General features: G+C 42.8%; 1 protein-coding gene across 7 annotated transcripts in view; it reads left to right on the plus strand.

Annotated features, from left to right (window-relative positions):
* Positions 1-26,064, plus strand: part of scn8aa (sodium channel, voltage gated, type VIII, alpha subunit a) — a 162,201-nt gene that overhangs the window by 65,186 nt on the left and 70,951 nt on the right. For all 7 annotated transcript variants that reach the window (XM_061693436.1, XM_061693466.1, XM_061693427.1 and 4 more), the window contains 5 exons: positions 267-488; positions 750-813; positions 7,092-7,233; positions 20,382-20,588; positions 20,660-20,941. In XM_061693436.1, the coding sequence (XP_061549420.1) occupies positions 267-488; positions 750-813; positions 7,092-7,233; positions 20,382-20,588; positions 20,660-20,941 (917 nt within the window). The remainder of the gene's footprint in view (positions 1-266; positions 489-749; positions 814-7,091; positions 7,234-20,381; positions 20,589-20,659; positions 20,942-26,064) is intronic.

The raw sequence follows: 26,064 nt of genomic DNA on the forward strand, positions 1-26,064 counted from the left end.
TTGATGTTATACCTAGTATTTAGGTGGATAGTATTCATATTGAGTAATGTTTTCTATTGACAATTTACTTACTTCTTCAGTACATGCCATACAGAAGTCGCGATGTAGCGTCGATGTTTTTCCTCCAAAATATACCGAAGACATTGTGAGCTCGTCTACCATTCCTACCCTAAGAAGGAGAGTGTCCAAAGGTTCATACCTGCGAAATCGGTCCCTCCTGCGTCATCACTTTGTGTGCTTCTGTTTGCGTGGCACCTCCCCTTCAGGCCTGAAGACCATTGTGGGAGCCCTCATCCAGTCTGTCAAGAAGCTTTCCGATGTGATGATCCTGACCGTCTTCTGCCTCAGTGTCTTTGCACTCATTGGTCTGCAGCTCTTCATGGGCAACCTGCGCCACAAGTGTGTCATCTGGCCCATCAATTTAACTGAGAGCTACCTGCCCAACGGCAGCATAGGCTTCGACTGGGATGAATACATCATGAACAACAGTAAGTTGGAGAGGAGGGCGTTGTGAGGAAGTTGTGAGTACGAGTGCGCAGCAGGCTCAGAGTATGGGTCAGCCAATATGCTGCCACAATAAAACAGTATGTCATTTTGTCACCGCCAAGACAAAAATAATTGGTGTGAAATGAGCTGAATTGAAAATACACCAGTGACCTGAATGAATTGACAGACTTTTTGCAAAATTGAAAATCTTGTCGCATAAAATGTGACTAATGCCTTATTGTAGCCATTTTTTTGTTCTTCAGCAAATTTCTACTTCCTGCCTCACCAAACCGATGCCCTTCTCTGTGGGAACAGCTCAGACTCAGGGTGAGTATCTGCCCGTGCTCTTCCTCGGTGTGCCTGAAGCTGACATTGTAAATACAGCAGTACCTTCAAGGTTCAAAACAATCCATTGTATTGATGCTGGTCAAACTTCAATTTCGTCAATTTTCAAAACAGAATTTCCTATTTGCAATAATTATTTCCAGAATCCAAACCATAAAACCTTTATTAACTGTACAGGGGGGTCCCCAGTTTATGAGTTTTCTGTTCCCGCAACACTGATGTAACCCAGTTTTGGAACAGATGTAGTGTCTATCACTAACCTATGGTTATGAAGTAGTAAAGCCATTACTATAGTAACTATTTGTATCAAAAATACTTCTAGGTCATGGAATATAATATAAAGAACTACCATAATAGCAATGTTTAAGCAATGTTGTAATCAGAATCAGAATCATCTTTATTTGCCAAGTATGTCCAAAACACACAAGGAATTTGTCTCCGGTAGTTGGAGCCGCTCTAGTACAACAGACAGTCAATTTACAGAACACTTTGGAGACATAAAGACATTGACAAAAAACAATTGTGCAAAAAGATGCAGAGTCCTCTAGCACTTAGAGCAGTTCGAATGACTAATATTCCAATAGTCCGGTGCAATGACCATTGTGCAAAGGGCGCTGAGACTTCAAGGAGTGTATGCGGTTTAAAGTGACAAGTAGTGCGATCATCTGGGACAATGTTGGTTGTGCAAATGTTACAGATACTCCTCAATCAGTGTGCAAATGGAGCAGATGCTACTCTGGCATGAGTGGCCAGTATATGCAAATAGTGCAGCATGGCGAGACAACTACAGTGAGTGCACGAGTAATACATAATTGGCCCCACAGAAATGTGACAACGAACTCAAGTCAAAAAATTGCCAGCTTATTGTAATGGAATTATAGGTTAGGTGTTTAAGAAGTTGATCGCAAGAGGGAAGAAGCTGTTGGAATGTCTACTAGTTCTAGTTTGCATTGATCGGTAGCGCCTACCTGAGGGAAGGAGCTGGAAGAGCTGGTGACCGGGGTGCGGAGGGTCCGAGAGGATTTTGCACGCCCTTGTCTTAGTTCTGGCAGCGTGCAAGTCCTCAATGGTGGGTAGGGGGGTACCGACAATCCTTTCAGCAGTTTTGATTGTCCGTTGCAGTCGGAGTTTGTCCTTTTTTGTAGCAGAACCAAACCAGACTGTGATGGAAGAACACAGGACTGATTTGTTGACCGCTGTGTAGAACTGTCTCAGCAGCTCCGGTGGCAGGCCGTGCTTTCTCAGAAGCCGCAGGAAGTACATCCTCTGCTGGGCCTTTTTGAGGACGGAGTTGATGTTGGTCGCCCACTTCAGGTCCTTAGAGATTGTAATTCCCAGGAACTTGAAGGTCTCGACGGTTGACACAAGGCAGCTGGACAACGTGAGGGGCAGCTGTGGCGAAGGATGCCTCCTGAAGTCCACGATCATATCTACAGTCTTGAGCGTGTTCAGCTCCAGGTTGTGTCGGCCGCACCACAGCTCCAGCCGCTCCACTTCCTGTCGATATGCAGACTCGTCACCGTCCTTGATGAGGCCGATGACAGTGGTGTCATCTGCAAACTTCAGGAGTTTGACTGTCGGGTTCGCTGAGGTGCAGTCGTTCGTGTAGAGAGAGAAGAGCAGCGGAGAGAGGACACGACTCAGTTAGAGAACAATATTAAGGTCCATTGTACACTATGTCCTGGCAACAAAGTATTGTCAATCTATAAGAACACTACGTCTAATTTAAAAAAACATTAGGAGTCGCAGCACAGTACACTGAAACTCCAACCAGGTTGTAAGAAGCAGCAAAGTGCAACTACTAATGCAGTATGTCCACCTCTGAAACAGCAAAAGCTGGACTTCGGTGCAACAAAAACAGTAAGTGGGGAAGAGTTGAAGAGGTTGCTCGGGCAGTTTGTGGTAGAACTAATGCTACCCTTAAATACGGTTCAGTCACCCACGTTTCCTTCCATAATCAACAAGATCCCTACTACTATGAATACTGAGCTGCCTCACAGAACACAGTTTTCTTCTTATCTGGAGGGGGAGTACACAGAAATGTAGAAAAATACAAAGGTGCTCGCTAGATGGCACCATGACCCCCAACCTCGGACTGTGACTGCATTTCCTGTCTCCGCTCCCCCGCCGAGACAGACGGCCACGGTGATGCTTGGTTTATCTCACACGGACGCTAAATTAATTACCAGCCAGTCCGAAGGAGCTCATCAAAGTGGAGACTAGGAATCCTGACTTCTCACCTAGACTTTAAATCAATTAGCAGCTACCACAGAAGCCTGGACTCCCAGGCCTGCCAAGATAAAATTCAAAAGCCCATTTGTCCTCTTAAATTCAACTTGTTAAGACATCTGGGACAATGGATGGGACATGAGCGACACCCACAGGCGGTGGAGAACTACTGCAACTCCGGGAGAACTAATCACAATCTTCATAAAATGTTAATGTTGCATGATATTTTAAGAATTTTGCATGAACATTCCCAGTGTTCACCATCACAGCGCCACAAGTGATTGTATTTCTGCAAATTTGAATATCTGATGTCAAATCTGTTTGTCAACTGGGCCTGATTGGACGTTTCACCTCACACAACACAAATGCCACATTGCAAATATTACAGTGTTCTCAACAACCACATACAATTGAAACATTCATTAGAGGGATTGAAGAGGATGTATGCGTGACAATGCCAAGCTGGAAACTGGTCTCGTTATATAAAATCCAATAATTAATATTTTATCCCACTGGTTGTAAGCCACAAAATAATCCAAGGATGGAAAAGTAACATTAAGAGGCGGTGTATCTCCCCTTTTGGCCCCCAGAGGGGGGGGCCAAAAGAGGGGGCCAAAACCCCCTTTTTCCGGCTGGGCATAAAGCGCTCGTTCAGGAAGCGCTCGTTCAACCAACTTCCCGAAGACTGACTCAGCCAGGAAACCCCCACCTCACACCACACATTGGACCTTTCCCTACCACAGAGCACCCTGCCAGCGCCCTAAGATACCCTTGCGGGTGCCTGGGCAGCTCACGGGCAAGCTCCGTTGGGAAGGAAACAGGTCCGCGAACAGTGACACCCTGGCCTCGGCCGCCCTGCCTTGGAACCCTTTTTATTATTTTCTTTTCTTTTTTTCCTTCCTCCTTTTTCCACCAAATCCACCTGTTCCCCGTGTGGACCGGACCGGCCAAACATTCGGGAGATCGACCAGCGTGCCTAAATTGTGATCCACGCACGTAAATCCAACTTGTGGTCTACTAAGGTACAGATTGGTGCGTATTTGGGTTTAAATTAATGAGAACAGGAACTCCCAGCTCTATGCATGGTCACCCCATGCTCATTCCACCCTCACATCACAAATTCAATCTCCTTTACTAATGTTCATCTGACCTTTGTTTTGCTTTTCCCTGCATTGGCCCCCTGAAGATTCCCCTATTAGATTTCAATAAATGTTCTATAAAAATCCACTACCTGTATCATTTGTGTATGTTTGGGTTTGAGAAAAGACCTCTGGTTATCGAGAACTCTTATCTTATTCCTGTAGCAACCTTCAATTCAGATTACGAGACATAGAGGTTTGTGTTATGTTTCCGCCACAAAAAAATACTATTTTATATGTTAAGACTATCTTTATTTTATGTTATTTATGTATGTTCAGTGAAGTCTAGAAAGACGATCTTTATTTTTATAAAATGCTTTTTTTTAAAAATAAAAATAAGTATTTGTGTAAGTAAAGTCAAGAAAGTCTCTTTATTTTATATTTTATTTATGTACATATGTTAAGTGAAGTCTAGAAAGACGATCTTTATTTTTTATAAAAAATAAGTAGCCTACCGTATATTCACGACCGTAGGGCGCACCGTATTAAAAGACGCAGTCTCAGTTACTGGGTCTATTTCTGTATTTAACACATACATAAGGCGCACCGCACCGTATTATTGGGCGCGGGCATGGTAAAACATACGCGATCTTAAAACATACGGTAGCATGCATACACGCTAAAACAATGTTTTTAAAAAGGCAGCGGGAACAAAACTGAGTTCGGTCGTACTTTATTGAAGTATTTAACAATGTACACTTTATTTTTTGATCAGTCCTCATCCAACAATCCATCAAAGTCCTCATCTTCTGTATCCGAAATGAACAGCTGGGCAAGTTTTCCATCAAACACGGTAGGTTCGAGTCAGTCTCGTTGCCGTGCGAAAGCTCGAATAACAGTGCAAGCAGACACGTTAGCCCAAGCATCCACAATCCATTCACAAATTGTGGCGTAACTCGCCCGGCGATGCCTCCTAGTCTTGGTAAAGCTGTGTTCGCCATCTGTCATCCATTACTTCCACGCCGCTCGCAACTTCAATTTGAACGCCCTGTTTACACCGATGTCCAGCGGTTTGTCAATCCTCCCGGAATGATGGCAAACCCTGAGTTATTCTTTGCTCATTAATCCATTGCTCGAGTTGGTCTCCCAACTCGGGCCACCTCACCTTGTTTCCGCGTTTTGTTTTTCTTTTTTTTCCCGCGAAAACTCAGCTTCGTCTTCTTGACTTGGCAAAGCTCGTTTTCCTGCTTCCTCCACTTGAGAACCATGGATTCGTTAATCTTGAATTCTCTCGCGGCTGCTCGGGGGTCCTTTCGCCAAACCGATGTTGTTTTGCACAATGCACACCCCGGAAATGCTCCCAGTCAGTAAAGCGGTAAAACAAGAAAAACAGCCCGGCGCTATATCCCTACTGGGAGCGGCTGTTCTGGGAGCGACTACAGGCTGTTCTATCCATCCATCCATTTTCTGAGCCGCTTCTCCTCACTAGGGTCGCGGGCATGCTGGAGCCTATCCCAGCTGTCATCGGGCAGGAGGCGGGGTACACCCTGAACTGGTTGCCAGCCAATCGCAGCAGGCTGTTCTAATAAACCTATAATATAAAGCGTGGGGCGGCACGGTGGCCGACTGGTAAGAGTGTCAGCCTCACAGTTCTGAGGACCCGGGTTCAATCCCCGCTCCCGACTGTGTGGAGTTTGCATGTTCTCCCCGTGCCTGCGTGGATTTTCTCCGGGCACTCCGGTTTTCTCCCACATCCCAAAAACATGCATTAATTGGAGACTCTAAATTGCCCGTAGGTGTGCATGTGAGTGCGAATGGTTGTCTGTTTGTATGTGCCCTGCGATTGGCTGGCAACCAGTTCAGGGTGTACCCCGCCTCCTGCCCGATGACAGCTGGCATCGGCTCCAGCACGCCCGCGACCCTAGTGAGGAGAAGCGGATCAGAAAATGGATGGATGGATAAAGCGTGGCTTTACCGTCCTTCCCCTGTCCTCACCCACGCCTGCTTTTCCTGTGTGTAAGCAGTGTGTTGGCAGGAAATGCTAAAAAAACAAAAACAAAAGTAGAGCGGAGCACTCATCACACAACAACATTTATAGATGTTGGAACTCGGTGCACACATAAGGCGAGCCGCAGTATATGGCGCCCCGTCCATTTTGGAGACAATTTAAGACTTTTAAATGCGCCGTATGGTCGTGAAAATACGGTATAAGTTAAATCAAGAAAGAGTTATTGTTTATTTGATTTTAAAAAAGTATTTATGTAAGGGATGTAAAGAAAAACTGTCTTTTTAAAAAAAATAAAAAAAAATATTATTTAACGTTAATGTTAAAAATGCATTTCTAATAAAGTATTCGCAAAACCGGTTGTCATTTTTATGTTCATGTAGTGTTGTCGGCCGCTGCTGAAAGCTACTACTACTAATTCACTACGCTACGTTTTTCTAATTCAGTTATTTTTAAAACCAAGTTATCAGTAAAGTAACTAAGTTAGTTTTACAATCAAGTAATCAGTAAAGTAACAAAGTTACTTTTTCAAGGTAACTGTGGCAACACTGTTAAGAGGTTAACATAGCAGTCTCCATCTTCACTCAGTGCTCCTTCTTGTGAAACATCACAAATACATGGACTCAAAAGCACCAAATCAAAGTCCTGTGTCCACAAAAAAGCTGCTTGGTACCAGGTGAGAGTCTTATCAAGCTAATGGGAAGTGAATGGAAACCGGAAGTAGGAATCTTACCAAATAAAAGCAGCACTTAACCTGGCTTTTCTTTTCCACTGTCTTCCTTTCAGAGTAAGTCTGGAGAAATGCACTGATGAACTCCAAAAATGGTTTAAACTTCAGACCATATTTTTCAGCAGCATATTGTTGTAGAACTTTTGGGGTGTCCCGACTTGAGGGTACCACTGTAAACAACGCGTCATTCTGAATCCTTGCTCCCTTCCTTCCTCAGTCGTTGCCCGGAGGGCTACACGTGTATGAAAGCTGGGAGGAATCCAAACTACGGCTACACCAGCTTTGACAGCTTTGGATGGGCCTTCCTGGCTCTTTTCCGACTCATGACACAAGACTTCTGGGAAAATCTCTACATGCTGGTAAAGTTGACATGTTCACCCACTATGATAAATACTGTGCCACACACACATGAACCTGAGTGCATTACATAAAATATACAAGTGAACATTTTTAAAATGCAGGAGTCATCTACAGGCTGTTCAAATAAACCTATAATATATAATAATATAATATCCATCAATTTTCTTTACCGCTTATCCTCACTAGGGTTGCGGGCATGCTGGAGCCTATCCCAGTTATCTTCGGGCGGGAGGCGCGGTGCACCCTGAACCGGTTGCCAGCCAATCGAAGGGCACATAGAAACAAACAACCATTCGCACTCACATTCTGTCATGGACGGCTGTGCCGTAAAAACAGATCCCAAAAATAGACTCTCGACAAAAGGTCCAAAAACAATTTTAATTCAACAAAAGAACATGCGAGGGCGACACGTACTGAGCCAAAGAGACGCACGACCAGAGAGAAACAAAAACAAATAACACAGGGGGACACGACAAAGGGAACGTGTGGTAAACAATCTATTCGTAGAGTAACTCAGATGAGACAGACCACAAACGTCGGCGGCGAACACGGGGCAAAAATGGGTGAATATTCCGACGCCCGCACACTGTCAAAAGGTTGATGATTACAATTCACGACAGGTGCGTCACCGAGGTCAACGCCCAACATCGCTGGACTGGTTAGCATAGCCGCCTCACAGTTCTGAGGACTGGGGTTCAAATCCCGGCCCCGCCTGTGTGGAGTTTGCATGTTCTCCACGTGCCTGCGTGGGTATTCTCCGGTTTCCTCCCACACCCCAAAAACATGCATGAATTGGAGACTCTAAATTGCCCGTAGGTGTGAATGTGAGTGCGAATGGTTGTTCGTTTATATGTGCCCTGCGATTGGCTGGTGACCAGCTCAGGGTGTACCCCGCCTCTCGTCCGAAGATAGCTGGGATAGGCTCCAGCACGCTCTAGTGAGGATAAGCGGAATGGAAGATGAATGAATGAATATATTGTTCTAAAAAAATTGCCATCGTCGTAGGCATAAACACATACATTGAGAGAGAGCAAGAGCAATGGATAACAAAAATGTTATGCAAACAGTCTAAAAGAAAGTAATATAGAGGGACCATGAAGCAAGAACAGTGATGTCGTGAAGGAGTACTGAATCTGTATTCTACACTGGCCTGGAAGTGCAAAACAATATAACAAATTGTAAAACACTTTCACATTTCAGAAAACAACTTAACAAAAGCCAAAACACTTTTACATTTCAGAAAACAATTTAACGAAAACTGAAACACTTTTACAAAAGACGAAACAAATTACAATTGAGACAACCCATTCTTAGAAATCCCACGCCCTTTCTCGGCAAGACCCGCCCCACTTCTACATGATTGGCTCCTGCATCGCGGGAAGGGTAGGCTACGCAGATGTAACAAGATCCATCCATCCATCCATTTTCTGAGCCGCTTCTCCTCACTAGGGTCGCGGGCGTGCTGGAGCCTATCCCAGCTATCATCGGGCAGGAGGCGGGGTACACCCTGAACTGGTTGAAGATGTCCATCCCAAATATAATAAAAAAACAAAGAAGTTTATTATGGTTAGGTTTAGAACTAGGGTTGGGGTTAAGACACTTTTGGATGAGTTAAGGTTAAGATTATTCTGGTTAAGGCTGGCGAACACCGACCACCGCCGCCGAACTCGACTGAACTATGGTGCAGTGTGCGTAGTTTGGCAACTGTTTCCTTGAGCGGCCGATCGGTCGACCGCTGGTATTGACGCGATAAAAAATTATAATCTCTCTAGTCCCATTTTACATTCAATAAAAATGCACAGAAGCTTTCCCCTGCGGTGAAAATACATTACCGGGTTTGCGAGCCGTGCCGCCGCGTTGCCTCGGCTCAAGCCATATAAATAGCACAGTATTTAAACCATCAAATGTTGTTTTAAATCAATAGTAACCTGTATTCATAATGTATAATGTGCCTGTGCATGAAAGAGCGATGTTTGTGACCAGAATGTACGTTCAAATGAATGGAGCCGGCAGCTTCCTTTCAAATAGCCGCACTTTAATTCTCGCCATCATCCTGTCTCTTTAACAACCTGCTTCTTCCTTAACTCTTAATCTATAATTTTATGGTTTAAGAAATGTGATCAAGTACAGTATATTGTATATACAGCATCAAACGCCTATACAGGCTCGCTGTTCAGGGCATCCATATATACAATCGCTCAATGTGCGGGGGTGCGTCGGCAACTCTTATTTTTATGCGATGGTTCGGTCCAGTCAGGTTCGACCATGTTGCACAGTGTTCGACATTCTTTAGGGTTAATGGCATTTATATTAACGCTGCCACACTTAATCAGTAACATACTTCTTTTACCGTCTGGAAGCAGTAGAGCGTGTTCTACAGGGATACAGCACCAAATCCCAGTACTATTAGCCAGTACTATTGGAGCAGGGCGTGTCCTTCCAGGGCGTGTCCTTCCAGGAAAACATACTGGAGTCCTAATAATGTTGGACGTTCCCTTTCCGGGTTGTCTCAATTGTAATTTGTTTCGTCTTTTGTAAGTGTTTCTGCTTTTGTTAATGCGTTTTCTGAAATGTAACATTTTTTGTTCTATTGTTTTGCACTTCCAGGTCACCGTAGTATTCCATGATGATAAGTTACAGGGACTCATTGTTCCAAGGCTGGGACTCAAATGTTTCCATGACATGTGTATCTCGGGACTCGAGTCTCAGGTGTAAAATGATCCATGCATATATGCTCCTAACTACTTGTTAAACCCATTACTCTTGTCGTTATACAATCGTAATGATGATAAAGACATGCAATTGTTCCGACACGTTCACAAATTCATACGCATCTCAGAAATTACACCATCTATTTCGCTGTCTGCTATTGTATGAATGCAAAATGGATGTCGCATCCTGGCACTTTAGATCACAGATCTCTCTGGTGTATTGCAACAACAAAACGAGGCTCTCTCCAGTGGCATTCACGGTGAAGACAGCTAGAGTGGCAAAGACAGACCATTTATAAAAGAACCACAAAAAAAAATGCAACTGTGAAGACACGACTTGTTAGTTTTCATAGAAAAAGCATATTAAGCAATAGGAAAAAAATCTGATACAGTGGTGCCTTGAGATACGAGTTTAATTCGTTCAATCTTCTTACCATCTTCTTATCGCAAAACACATCTCAAAACATATTTCCCTATTAAAATGAATGGAAATGCAATTAATCTGTTCCAGTCCCCAAAAAACACCACGCTTTTTTTTTCTTCAAAAGACAAGTAGCAGAATATTGTAAAATATAGTCATAAAAATATAATAGAAGAGAATGTAAAAATATTAATTGGTTTTATGAAGTGTAATCAAGCCAAAAGTCTCACACACGCACACATACCCTGAGGATTCATTTGCATGTCTGTACTTTTTAATGTGCCATCTCTCCCTCTCTCTCTTTCTCTTCTTTCTTTGTCTGTCCATCTCTTTTGCTTTCTCTCATTTCTTTATCTGTCTCTCGCTTTCTTTCTCTGTCTCTGTCTGTCTGTCTGTCTGTCTCTTTCTCTCTTTCGGCCTGTCTGTCTCTCTCTTCTTTCTTTGTCTCTGTCTCTGTCTCTTTCGCTCTTTCTTTCTCTATTTGTCTGTCTGTCTGTCTGTCTCTCTCCCTCCTGCTCTTTCTCTCTTTCTTTGTCTGTCTGTCTCTCTCGCTTTCTCTCCCTTTCTCTGTCTGTGTCTAGCTCTCTGTCTCTTTCGCTTTCTTTCTTTCTGTCTCTCTCTCTCCCACTCGCTCTGAAAAATATTACTTTAACACATTTTTTTTCTCAGAAACAGTTTTTACCTTTCGAATGATAACGACTGCCAATAATTCAAGTACAGTGGAACCTCGATTTAGTGGACTAATAGGGGCGAGAGGCTGCCATTAAAGCCATTTGTCCATTAATTTGAAGCACTTTTTTTTCATGGTCTAATACAAACCAAATATAGTACAAAATTATTGTACATAAATGTCAGAAAGTTTGAAAAGTTTTAGAGCTGACCTAAACTTACCTTTAAACATTGATGTGATTATCTATTACTGCTGTGAAAGTGCCATGATCACTGGTGCTTGGGATGGTTGAAAATGGCGTGCAGCTGGTGGGAGAAAGTTGTTGTGGTGGTGGTTGAGCTGAGGGTCGCTACATGAGCCACAAGGTTAGCATCTTCCTTTTCCCACTTCCGTTACGGTTTGACAAAAAAACAACTGTATACTGTACCAAAATCAGTATCGTATGTTCAAGAGACGTGTGCATGACAAGCGAGTGAATAAACAGCAACCATGAATATGAACAGGTAGAAATGGCATGCCCCTTTTGTGGCACAACCTGGAAATACAGGAACCAGTCCCTGTCTGTTGATTGCGCCAGTAAACAACAGCGGCCAATTCTGGGACTCATAGGCTTTGTTCGCTACAAAAGGGCATTTTGATTTCCAACCGGACACTATTTTCTGTTCCCTTTATCCGGGTCCGTTAAATCGAGGTTCCACTGCCCTCATATCAGTAGAATTAATTGATTTTCAAAGTTAAATTCAGTGGAGTATGTCTTTATCATTATTACTCAGATTATATGAAAATGACCCATAATATCAAACAAGTGTTTTGTTTATATTAATCACAATTTAGCCCAAGGTGTAAATTTAAGGTTAAGATTAAAAAAACTTACAAAAAGGCAGACAGAATGGGCCTCATTCATTAAGAAATGTGTAGAAATGTTCTCACTCTGCGCACAGGTTGAGCATTTATGCAAAGTTACCGTCAGATTCATGACGTGCATACCGGGCAATTTTCTTTGCAACCATGTGCGTATGTTAATGAATCGGAATTCATTCTAAATGACGGGCTTGTGCCCTCGGTGTCCTATCTGCATAAACCGTGCCCCTATTTCCCTTTAAAATGCACGTTTTTTTTCACCACAGGTGGCTGATCCAAAACTTTAGTAACTTTCTTAATCTGTATCTGATATTCAAAAGGTTTGTATTATCAGAAAGCTTGCTAAACACAGAAACCGACAACATATAATAGTCATGTCCATCCATCTATCCATTTTCTGTACCGCTTATCCTGACTAGGGTCGTGGGTGGGCATGCTGGAGCCTATCTCAGCTATCTTCGGCGAGAGGCGGGGTACACCCTGAACTGGCCGCCAGCCAGTCGCAGATAGTCGTGTCAATAATTTAATACATTTCAAAGTTAAATTACAGAATGTGGCACTAAAACAACCATACAAACAAAATTAAGAGCCAAGAATGAGAAAATACTGCATGCGCTACATAGTAAGGAATAATAGAGCAAAGGGGCATTTGTAGTTAAGAGTAATGAAATGCATTGGAAGCAACAGGAAATATAAGCCACATATGGCAACTGGAGTGCGTCATAACTCACACCAGCGGCGATGTGTGAGTGAACAGATCGATTTAACATCACATCTGCACATGCAGAATTACAGAAAAATATATTAATCAGATTGTCATAGGGATTCTAAAGAATACTGAAGCCTTTGAAAAAGTGCAGCAAATCTGATCGCACTTCCTCGTTGAGTGACAAGGTCGGCTGCGCATGCAGACGGCTGTCGAGGGACAGCATATAAAAGCACATACTGTATCCTACTGTACTGCGTTTGAACGGAACGAAGGGTAGAAGTGATCAGGATTGTCCTTTTAATTGTTGTTTAGGTCAGTCAACCCATTAACAAATTTCTGGTTTGAGTTATTGTCACCAAAGTTATTACTATTGTTTTTTTGTTTTTTTTTATGAATGACTAGAGTTAAAATACTGTACATCTTGGGGAAAATATGTGTTTGATGTATTTTCGATAGAGGACCCTGCAATATTTGTGCTTACACATGGTCTGAGGATGTTCTAAATTTGTCCGCAGAGTATGAACAAAACAAACATATTGGAAAATCAAAGGTTTGCATCGAACGTGCTTACGCACGATTTAAGCACAAATCTCTGCGTCCGCACGGCTAGTGAATGAGGTCAAATGTTTACCGTGTACTCGCCTCACTATGCTCTTTAAGTTCCTTCCAAAAAAGTGATGCCTATGATAAGCATTATTCATTTCATAATAAGCATTTTCTTTAAGTAAAAAACTGAAAGTCTCTTTACAGGGATGGAAAAGGTACCAATAGCCAAGAATCACCCATTTATATTTTATTTGCTTTATATTGTTTATACTGTTTGTCTCTGCCTGTACCTCAAGTCTGTAAAACGAGCTAATTCCTATTGAATTTAGTGGCCTTAGGAGCTGCACTAATATGCTCTAATAAACATAGTGTGCCTTTTTTGACAGTTACATTACAACTAAACTTGTTCATGGGTATTTCAAATGCAAATACAGCAAATTTGCTCACACACAAAATTACCTTTTAATCTTTATTCAATGACGAAAGACTGTACTGTAGACAGAGGAGAGGGAAAATGTGTGGTATCACACTGGCTATTGTAGTGCATTCAGGGACGTGTCGTATCAGCTGTGCATTCATTATACAGGAGCTGGCCACTTGATACAGATGTGAAAAAATTTGAAGCACTTTCATTGTTAGAAGGTAATGTTAGACAATACTACCATCGCCAGTGGTATTTTGTTGGTGCGAAAAAGCCTCAAAATAGGCCCACGTTTCAGTCTTTAAAATGATGATCTTTTATTTTGTATTTTGAAAAAGCTAGGCCTAGTCTCTATGTGTGCACATTAGCTCTCTGAAATGGCGGTGACTCTCTTGTCTCCACGTGCAAGTGCAAGGACGGATGTTTGAAATATTAAATGTGCAGGATTGGCCAATTAAACATGAAGGGAGCATCCCAGCTCCCGTTTCTATTCTTGCGTCTGACTGCTGCTGACATTTACCTCCATACTGCAAGCTCAAATCCATATTTTGTATTGTCTTTGAAATCATGGCTCGTACCACATCCCTTGTGTGGGTGCTTTTATACACATTGATTGTTTGAGTCTGTGAGGAATATTGCGTTGTATGCAAATATCAACACAATAGCAGCCTATCAGGAGCTTTAATATTCATTATAGGCCATATTCTCCTGTTTGTGCAAAAGGATTCCCTCATTCAGACTTCTGACACACCCATTGCGTGTAATATGAAAAGAAAAGCAGAAACACACAAGAGGCTTGATTCACTGACAGCTGGCCTGGCTTCAAATCATGGAAACATGGATTTTTCTCGAGACTTGTGAATGTCATTGAAATACATGAAAATGATGAAGCGCAAATTTATCCATTTTCCATACCATTTAACCTCACTCGGGTCGCATGCTGGAGCCTATCCCACCTATCTTAGGGCGAGAGGCGGGGCACACCCTGAACTGGTTGCCAGCCAATCGCAGGGCACACAATGACAAACAACCATTCGCACTTACATTCACACCTACGGGCAATTTAGAGTCTTCAATCAACCGAGGATGCATGTTTTTGGGATGTGGGAGCAAACCGGAGTACCCGGAGAAAACCCACACAGGCACGGGGAGAACATGCAAACTCCACCCAGGGGAGGCCGGATTTGAATCCGGCTCCTCAGAACTGTGAGGCAGATGTGCTAACCAGTCGGCCACCATGCCGCCAGCACACAGTGTATAGTTGGCCAGTCAGGAAGTGTAGACCACTCCGGCTACCCTTACACTTTGAAAGAGAATGTTTTTATTCTGTATGAAATAAATCCATCCTTCTAGTGTATCTTCAATACTGCTTATCCTCACGAAGGTCAAGGGTGTGCTGCAGATGACTTTGGGAGAGAGGAGGGGCACACCCTGGATTGGTTGGCAGTAAAATTATAGGGCAGAGACAACAGACAGAGACAGGCAGAGACAGACAACCATTCACACTCACATTCACACCTATGGACAAGTTGGAGTCTTCACTGAACCTCGGGAATCATGTTTTTGGAAAGTGGGAGGAAATTGCTGTGCCTGGAGAAAACCCAGGCAAGCACGAAGAGAACATGCAAACTCCACACAGAAGGGCTGCAGCCTGGAGTAAAAACCCACAACCTCAGAACAGTGAGGCAGATATGCTAACCACTCACCCACAGTGCCACCTGAAATAAATCCAAAAAAGTAATAAAATGGAGGCATATCAATTAAAAAGGGTGTGCCTACTGTGCTCTATATCAGTGGTCCCCAACCTTTTTTGAGCCACGGACAGGTTTCATGTAGACATCCATCCATCCATCCATTCTCAATACCGCTCATCCTGTTCAGGGTTGCAGGGTGCTGGAGCCCATCCCAGCCGACTTTGGGTGAAATCCATCCATCCATCCATTTTCTGAGCTGCTTCTCCTCACTAGGTTCGCGGGCGCGCTATCCCAGCTATCATCGGGAAGCAGGCGGGGTACACCCTGAACTGGTCGCCAGTCAGTCGCAGGGCACATATAGACACGGACAACTATTCGCACTCAGATTCACACCGTCACTGAGTGGGAACTGAACCCACGCTGCCTGCATTGAAGTCAGGCGAGTGTACCACTACACCATTAGTGACTACACGTAGACATAAAAACACCAATTCCAATGAAGTTGGGACGTTGTGTAAAATGTAAATAAAACAGAATGGATTTGCAAAGCCCTTTCAAGCTATATTCAATAAGCTTTACACGATCAGGATTTTTGGGGCCGTGTCTATAGGTGCCCTGCGACTGACTGGCGACCAGCGACTGACTGGCGACCAGTTCAGGGTGTAGTCTGCCTTTCGCCCGAAGTCAGCTGGGATAGGCTCCAGCGTCCCGCGACCCTAACCAGGATAAGCAGTGTTGAAAATGGATAGATGGATTTACTGTATATACTTGTGTACTTAATTGCTCAAAAAATTATATTTACAATCAATAATGTGTCTTTGTAAAATCACTGCTCTAGTCAGATCATGTATTCTTATCGGTCCGGTCAAACCAAAACTACAACATGACGGAAATAATGGGTGCTAACTTACTGTAATTAAATTACTTTATTATAATTAAATTACTTCACGCACACCAAAACTTCAGAGCATGATTCCACAGAATGCCTGCATGTTTTACAACATGCAGGCAAGCTAGTGCTAGCACTAGCACTAGCTTGCTTGGCTACATAACATTTTGTTGCCTGCTTGCGAGCGGTATCGTATTAAAAGTATGTGAACATACCTAAAGCAAGCCTGAAACAAACGTCCTCTCCCGAGCACCGGTGACCACCAACACACGTTTTCCCCCATTTTGTTCTTGGAAACACACGGCGCGATCCATTATTGTTGTCGTCGCCATGGTAACGAGTGTATCTGGTCGCGTTTGAGTTGACAAGATAAACCCCAGTGATCATAGAAGACGGGATGCTGTGGCATCGGAATACAATATTTTATTGCATTAGTCTGACATCATGAAAGACCAATCAAGATCGTGTCTTGTAGTTTGATTCATGCATTACATGTTGTCTGTCTCACACCGCCGACATGTTTTTTTTTTTTTAATAACTTTATTTGTTGTCAGATATTTATAGTTCTATGTCAAAAGACACGCGACAAGGCTAAAAATAAACTAGATTTTGGATTCAAATATACTGTACACGATGGCGACGCGGAGTAAATGTCTTTTGCAGAGCCGATCAATGACGTCAATGATCACGACAGGTCTGGACTGCAGGCAGGCCAGTCTCGTACCCGCACTCTTTTACTACGAAGCCACGCTGTTGTAACACGTGCAGAATGTGGTTTGGCATTGTCTTGCTGAAATAAGCAGGGGCGTCCATGAAAAAGACGTTTCTTGGATGGCAGCATATGTTTCTCCAAAGCCTGTATGTACCTTTCAGCATTAATGGTGCCTTCACAGATGTGTAAATTACCCATGCCATTGGCACTAACACAGCCCCATACCATCACAGATGCTGGCTTTTGAGCTTTGCGTTCATAAAAGTCCGGATGGTTCTTTTCCTCTTGGGCCCGGAGGACACGACGTCCGCAATTTCCCAAAACAATTTTAAATGTGGACTCGTCTGACCACAGAACATTTTTCCACTTCGCATCAGTCCATCTTAGATGAGCTCAGGCCCAGAGCAGCTGGCGGCGTTTCTGGGTGTTGTTGATAAATGGCTTTTGCTTTGTAAAGTAGACTTTCAAGTTACACTTATGGATGTAGCACCAAACTGTATTTACTGACATTGGTTTTCTGAAGGGTTCCTGAGCCCATGTGGTCATATCCTTTACACATTGATGTCGGTTTTTGATGGAGTGCCGCCTGAGGGATCGAAGTTCACGGGCATTCAATGTTGGTTTTCGGCCTTGGCGCTTACATGCAGTGATTTCTTCAGATTCTCTGAACCTTTTGATGATATTATGGACCGTAGATGATGAAATCCCTGAATTCCTTGCAATTGTACGTTGAGGAACATTGTCCTTAAACTGTTTGACTATTTTTCACGCACTTGTTCACAAAGAGGTGAATCTCACCCCATCTTTGCTTGTGAATAACAATTCAGGGAAGTTCCTTTTATACCCAATCATGGCACCCACCTGTTCCCAATTAGCCTGTTCACTTGTGGGATGTTCCAAACAGGTGTTTTATGAGCATTCCTCAACTTTCTCAGTCTTTTTTGCCACCTGTCCCAGCTGTTTTGGAACGTGTTGCAGCCATAAAATTCCAAGTTAACAATTATTTGCTAAAAACAATAAAGTTAATCAGTTTGAACATTAAATATCTTGTCTTTGTAGTGTATTCAATTAAATATAGGTTGAACATGATTTGCAAATCATTGTATTCTGTTTTTATTTATGTTTAACACAACGTCCCAACTTCATTGGAATTGGGGTTGTATTTTTTTTCAAATCTTCTCTCATTTTGAATTTGATGAATGCAACACATTCCCAAAAAGCTTGGACAGGGCCTGGGGAAGTTGAGGAATGCTTAAAAAAAAAAAAAAACCCACACCTGTTTGGAACATTCCACAGGTGAACAGATTAATTGGAAACAGGTGAGTGTTATTAAGGAAGCATCCACGAAGGGCTCAGTTGTTTACAAGCAAGCATGAGGCGAGGTTCACCACTTTGTGAACAACTGTGTGAACAAGTACTCCAACGTTAAAGAAATATATTTCTCTATGCACAGTTGCAAGGAATTTAGGGATTTCACCGTCTATGGTCCATAATATCGTCAGAAGATTGAGAGAATCTGGAAAAATCACATAAGCGGCAAGGCCAAAAAACAACATTGAATGCCTGTGACCTTCGATCCCTCATGCGGCACTGCATTAAAAACTGGGATCGTTGTGAAAAGGATCAGGCTCAGGAACACTTCAGGAAACCATTGTCAATTAAGACAGTTCATCACAACATCTACAAATCACATGCAGGTTAAAACGCTACCATGCAAATCGAAAGCCATATATCAACAAAACACGGAAACACCCCCACCCTCTGTGGGCCCGAGCTCATGTGAGACAGTGACTCAAAGTGGAAAGGTATGCTGCGGTCTGACGAGACAAATTGTTTTTGGAACTCATGGACGTTGTGCCCTCCGGGACATCCGGATTGTTATCGGTGCAAAGCTAAAAAGCCAGCATTTGTGATGGTACGGGGATGTGTTAGTGCCCCACGGCATGGTTAACTTGCACATCTGTGAAGGCACCATTAATGCTGAAAGGTACATACAAGTTTTGGAGCAACATATGCTGCCATCCAAGCAACATCTTTTTCAGGGACATCCCTGCTTATTTAAGCAAGACAATGCCAAGCCACATTCTGCACGTGTTACAACAGCGTTCCTTCATGGTAAAAGAACCATGGTGCCTGTGAGCAGTCCAGACCCGTCTCTCATTAAAAATTTGCGCCACATTATGGAGTGCAAAATACGACAACGGAGACCCCGAACTGTTGAGCAACTTAAGATGTACATCAAGCAGGAATAGGAAAGAATTGCACCAACAGAGCTTCAGCAATTAGTGTCCTCAGTTTCCAAACAATTATTGTGTTGTTAAAAGGAAAGGTGATGATACACAGTAGTAGACATCCCCAAGTGCCAGCTTTTTTAGAATGTGTTGGAGGCGTCAAATTCAAAATGAGTGAATTTTTGCAAAAAAAAAACAATGAAGTTTATCAGTTTGAACAATTAATATATTGTCTTTGTCGTGCATTCAATTGAATATAGGTTGAAAAGGGTTTGCAAATCTTGCCGTGAGCCTTACTACAAACTCTGAAGCGCGGATTTGATAGGGAACGCCTACATTTTAAGGATACTCCACCCAGAGTGCGTATCTGGCATGAAGGTGCGTGAATGACAGACTTCAGCTGATGGGAGAATCTACGCAGCCAGAAAAGCGCGCAGCTGCGTGCCTTTTCCCCTTGTAAGCACATGGGAGAATATGGCCCCATGTCCATGACTGTGAACATTAACCACATCAAAATGATTGCTTACCAAAATAGAAACAGTTTCCAAATTCTCTTACATAGCCAAGTTGACTTCAACTTTGTAGCCCATTTTCACTATATGAACAAAAGTAATGGGACATATGCCCTTTTTCACTTTGTGGACAAACGTAATGGACCACTACAACGATACCCAGTCATGATATGACATATTGTTAAGAGGGGCACGAACATCCTGATTTTTAACATCTTAACCGATTTTTAAGATGTGACAGACCCCACATATAAGGACATTATTAGTGCCTGGCAACAGCACCATCTTCAGTGAGCTTCCTCGTTGGCCAATGTTCCATTTCACATTGCAATCACAGAGTCCGTGGCTTGGCCAAACTGTCTGTTTCCACACTCAAAGATATTCCATCATAAATATTGAACTCTTTAACATTCACAATTGTCGGCCCCGACAGTATTACATGCAGACCAGGCAGGTAAACTCACTATTACCAGACCCTACACCACAAGACAATTGCTCAGGCTAATCTTTTAGAGACATTCGATAATCGGGCCTTTGCTGATTTTGATTGGGAGAGGGGGGAAAATTTTCAAATGTCGGTTGTGTACCCCGCTTAACTCACTACTAACTCAACTGACCATGTCAATGTGATGTAGTGACATCTGGTGCCAGTGATTCCACTTGACATGTTGGAGTCTAGGGCCTTTTAAAAACAACAATAGCTGTTAAACCTCTACAGTGTCTTTTCCCCACTAACAGAAATCATCATTTAAATGTATCCCTCACAACAGACACTGAGGGCGGCAGGAAAGACCTACATGATCTTCTTTGTGTTGGTGATCTTTGTGGGTTCTTTCTACTTGGTGAACCTGATCCTGGCTGTGGTGGCCATGGCCTACGAGGAGCAGAACCAAGCCACCATGGAGGAGGCCCAGCGGAAGGAGGAGGAGTTTAAGGCCATGCTAGAGCAGCTCAAGAAACAACAGGAAGAAGCTCAAGTCAGTATCTTTTGGAGAAAGTAATGCTGCTGTTACTGTTAGATGCTATTAATGCTTATGTTTATCGTTAGACTGCTGCCATGGCAACCTCAGCTGGAACAGTATCAGAGGATGCGGTCGAGGATGACGGGGGAGGGCGGCTGTCATGCAGTTCTTCTGAGATGTCCAAGCTCAGCTCCAAGAGTGCCAAGGAGCGGCGGAACCGTAAGAAGAAGTGGCGCCAGAAAGAGCAAGAGAAGGAGAAAGGTGACAGCGAGAAGTTTGTCAAGTCCGAGTCAGACGACGGAAGCAAGAGGAGCCGCTTCCGCTTTCCCGATAACCGCCTGGGTCGAAAATCTTCCATTATGAACCAGGTGAGGAGCACATCTCTGATGTCTGTCCACAGTGGTACCTTCAAGTTCTATCACAATCAATTCTGTGATGCTGGTGCAACTTCCAATTTAGTCAACATTTAAAACAACATTTCTCGTTCCATTGCAATAATATTGTTACCACCATAAAACCTTCAACTGGTAAGGGAATGTTTTAAGCTACATTTCAACATTATCTATTGTCATATAATTATAATAATTAGTAATAATAATTAGTTAAGCAGTCAGTATTAATCTGTTAAAAGCAATGAAACACCCTTTAAGACTCATTAACCTGTAATAACGATTGAGGAAAGGTAAGAAGCTTTCTTTAACACCAGTATAAAAGGAAATCCCCCACGCATGTCATGTAAAAGATTAAAACATAACACACAAAGAAACGACACTATCTTTTGGTAAGCATATCACAGCTCATCTGCCGCAAAGCTACCGTAGGAGTCTACCTTCACTCAGTCATATTCTTCTTCTTCTTCTTCTGTTGTGGTGTGTTTAGAGAAGTGCGAAGGAGATTTAGAAAAAGAAACATATGAATGTAAATAATTGTTTTCTCATAGTGTGGTTATTGTATCATCATGATGTATGCTTTTGGTGTATAAATAAAACATAGTTATTTTCGTATGTTTTGTCAATGACTCGTGGCGAGGATAGCGCCACCTGAGATGCTCTGAGGCATGGCGTGAAGATTGTGCCCAGCTCCACAGTGGAGCAAGTGCTATTGGCGAACAGTTGGATATACAGACCCTTTCCCAAAAAATTTATATCATGAAAAAGTTTCTTTATTTCCATAATTCCATTCAAAAAGTGAAACTTTCATCGATTACAGATTCAGGGCTCGGAATTTAAACAATTTCAAGTATTTATTTGTTTATTTTTACATAATTATGAACTTCCAGCTCACGAAATCAGGAATTCCAAAAATGTTAATACTGTGAAGAAATCACCGTTTACTTCTCAGTTTTTGTACAAAAAAAAGAGAAAGAAATTAGGGTCACATTAAATCAATGAAAATATGTTACTTTCAAAACGTTATGTTAATCATCAATACTTGGTTGGGAATCCCTTTGCTTTAATCACTGCCCCGATACGCTGTGGCATTAACTCCCAGGCAATGCCACAGGCTGATTGCCTCAGCCTGTGGCATTGCCTTGGAGTTATGGAAGCCCAGATTTCTTCTTTGTTTTTGGGTCATTTTTCTCTTGACAACACCCCATAGTTCTCAATGGGGTTTAGATCCGGTGAGTTGGCTGGCCAGTCAAGCCCTGTGATGGCAAGGGCATCAAACCAGGTTTTGGTGCTTCTTGCGGTATGGACAGGGGCCAGGTCCTGCTGGAAGATTAAATCTGCATCTCCATACAGATCCTCAGCAGAAGGATTCATGAAGTCCTCTAAAACATTCTGGTAGTCCGTTGCAGTGACCTTGGATTTAAGAAAGGAGTTTACCAACACCTGCACTGAAGATTGCACCCCAAATTATGACTGACTGTGGCTATTTGACACTGGACCGCAAGCAGCTTGGGGTCAGTTCTTCACCCGTCTTCCTCCAAACCTTTGGAGCTCTATTCCCGAATGAAAGGCACACTTTGCTTTCATCGGAAAAGAGAACATTGGACCACTGGCCAACAGTCCAGTCCTTCTTCTCCTTGGCCCAGTTGAGACTCTTCCTACGTTGTCTCAGGCTCAGGAGTGGCTTGACCTGAGGAACCCGACAGTTGTAGCCCATCTCCCGGATGCGTCTGAATGTGGTGGTTTTTGAAGCTGTGACTCCCATCTAATTCCACTCTGATAATCTGCTGAAGCCCACAGTCATCTCTTTTGCTTGTGCATCTTCTCCTGCCACATTTTGTCCTTCCACTAGACTTTGATATGCTTGGACACAGCGCTCTGTGAACAGCCAGCCTCCTTAGCTCTGAACTTTTGTGGTTTACCCATCCTATGGAGGGTATCAATGATGGTTTTCTGGCCAGTTGACAAGTCTGCAGTCTTCCCAATTTTGAACCCAACTGAGACAATTGAACCAAACTGAAGCAATTTAATGACACCTGGGGAAACCTGTGCAGGTGCTTTGAGTTTAGTAGATGATAGATGATAGTGTGTGACATTCAGTTTAAAACATTTATGGCCTGCAAAATCTGGGCTGATTTCTTCACAGTATTCTAATTTTTTGATTTCGTGGGTTTTTCTGAGCTGGAAGCCCACATTATGTACAAATAAACAAATAAATACTTGAAATTATTTAAATTGTGGGGCCTGAATCTATAATCTATGAAAATTTAAAGTTTTGAATGGAATTATGGAAATCAATTCCAGTTTCTCCATTGGCTGTACATCAACACGGATCACTCCGTCGGGTGTCCATGGGCTGGAACGGGAGCTGAAACATTTTGGTAAATTTGCTAGCGTTTTTCGTAACATTGGGCTAGGATGTAAGGATGAAAAACTGAAGCATGTTCAGTCACTTAGACCAGTGATTCCCAACCAGTGTGCCGGGGCACATTAGTGTGCCATGAGCGCTCTTCGGGTGTGCCGCAGGAAATTATCAAATTTTACTTAATTGCTCAAGAAATTATTTATTTCCCAAAAATAATGTATCTTTTTTCATCTATTTATGCCAGTGAGGCATAGTGACAGACAGAACAAATAAATGCTCTTCTTTTAGATGGCAGGAAGTACATATAACGAATGTATCCACTTTTTGTGACATTTTTGTTTGTGGGTGTGCCGTGAGATTTTTTAATTGTAAAATATGTTCCATGAAGGCTCCATGAAGGTTGAAAATCACTGACTTAGACGACAGGTTTTCATATTCTTATACTCGCCGACTCAGACGTTGAATGTTTCCTTCCGTGTTCGTCACGAGGAAGCAACGTATATGGTGTATGTGAGCTCAGGAAGCATTAAATGTTTTGAGTGTGGGGATGTTGGTCATAAAAATGCCACAGTGAGACCCGCTGCTGACAGCCACGAGGATCACGCTCAGGATGAGAAAGTAGAGGAAAGACATACTATTATTGAGAATGTTGAACACAAGAATGCCGTGTATATTACAGAACAGAATAGCGCTGTTGATCAGATAGAAATGGCATAGGCTAGTGATGTGAGGCAGCAGCTGAAGGCTGCTGCCAATGTAAACACTGATGATCTCTGCATAACAGAGCAGGCTGGGCATGTTGATGGTACCCAGGCTATAGGGATAGAGACTGATGGTGACAACTGTGCTTCAATTGCTGACAGTGTTTCCCAGAGTAATGATCTGCACCCTTTGAAATAAATACTGTAGATGAGTTTTGGGAGGACACCTTTGGCCAAATGGTTGATGTACAGTTTGTACAGACAGTGAATACTCGACAGAAGGTGGTAGGAACAGATTTGGTTGATGACAAGAAGAGATATTGGCTGAGAAAGCATGTAACTGCTGCTAGAAAAATTCTAAGTGGTAAAAGGAAGAAGTAAATGAGAGTTGATCGCTAAATTAAAAATGTGATAACAACACTGGGTGTTTCCTCTCTGCTGTTGTTTATTGACTGCTTGGCTTGATATGATGCTAACTTCAGATTCTGCAGAAATTAGGAGGCTAGCGGTGTCTTTCGACTCCTATTTGAGGCGGAACGGTGTGATGGTTATGCTACTGAGAAACTACTTCAGGGCCTGCCTCAGCTGGGATCTGATGCACAAGATGTCCTGGGCGCTGACATCACTCTGAAGAAACTAACGACTGCAGTGACTCAGATGACCTCTGGAAAGCCCCAGGGTTGGATGGAATACCAGCAGACTTCTTTAAAGAACTTCTGGAATATAATTGGGATAGACTGGTTGGAGGTTTTTAAGGAGTCTTTTTTTTTAAAAAAAAGAGACTCTTCCGGCTTCCTGTCAGCATGCTATGATCTCTCTTCTGCCAAATAAAAGGGGGATTTAACATTGCTCAAGAATTGGAGACCTGTAGCCTTACTATATACAGACTATAAAATGTTGTCCAAGGTTTTACCAAACAGACAAAGTTTATATTTACACTGTAATTGATGCAGACCAGTCGTACTGCATCCCTAACAGTTCCTTGTTGGAAAATTTATTTTTAATGAGAAAGATTTTTTATGTATGCAAGGCCACCGGTATTGATGTAGGCATCATCTCCATTGACCAAGAAAAAGCATTTGACTGTGTGGATCGTTCTGCTTTATTTTCCACATTGTGAGCATTTGGTGTTGGGGAGCTTTTTCTGTCATGGGTGAAACTGCTGTACAGGATTGCATGTGGTGTGGTCAAGGTTGGGCCAGGACTGAGTAGACCAGTAATGGTCAGGAGAGGGATTAGTTAAACCTGCCCAATCTCGGGTCTAGCCTCTCCTCTTTAAACTTAGGAACCATCTGAAAGTGGCCAGTATATGCACTATTTGCATATACTGGCCACTCATGCTAGAGTTGCATCTGCTCCATTTGCACACTGATTGAGGAGTATCTGTAACATTTGCACAACCAACATTGTCCCAGATGATCGCACTACTCGTCACTTTAAACCGCATACACTCCTTGAAGTCTCAGCGCCCTTTGCACAACGGTCATTGTACCGGACTATTGCAATATTAGTCATTCGAACTGCTCTAAGTGCTAGAGGACTCTGCATCTTTTTGCACAATTGTTTTTTGTCAATGTCTTTATGTCCCCAAAGTGTTCTGTAAATTGACTGTCTGTTGTACTAGAGCGGCTCCAACTACCGGAGACAAATTCCTTGTGTGTTTTGGACATACTTGGCAAATAAAGATGATTCTGATTCTGATTCTGATTCTGAAAGGTCTGTGTCTGCCAGAGATGGCTTATAGCATAGATGCCTTTGATGCTTGGATGACTTTGAACTTTGCTCGAGCTTCTGGAGAGCCTGGAATGTGGTTGTCTAAAGAGCAACTATTCAATAATGCTTTTCTACCTTTGAGTGTTTTTTTTTTTATCTGACACTATGAGAAGCGCTATCAGGGAGGCAGGGATTGTGAAGCTGGGACACCTAATGAGGACCTCCCCAGAGACACTGGCTGAGCAGAGTGGTGTCCACTCCAACCAAGTTCTACAAGGTCTGGTGAAACAGGTGTGGCAGTCGCTGTCAGCAAAACACCAGGA

Source organism: Phycodurus eques, chromosome 1, assembly GCF_024500275.1.
Source record: "Phycodurus eques isolate BA_2022a chromosome 1, UOR_Pequ_1.1, whole genome shotgun sequence".
Taxonomy (NCBI): domain Eukaryota; kingdom Metazoa; phylum Chordata; class Actinopteri; order Syngnathiformes; family Syngnathidae; genus Phycodurus; species Phycodurus eques.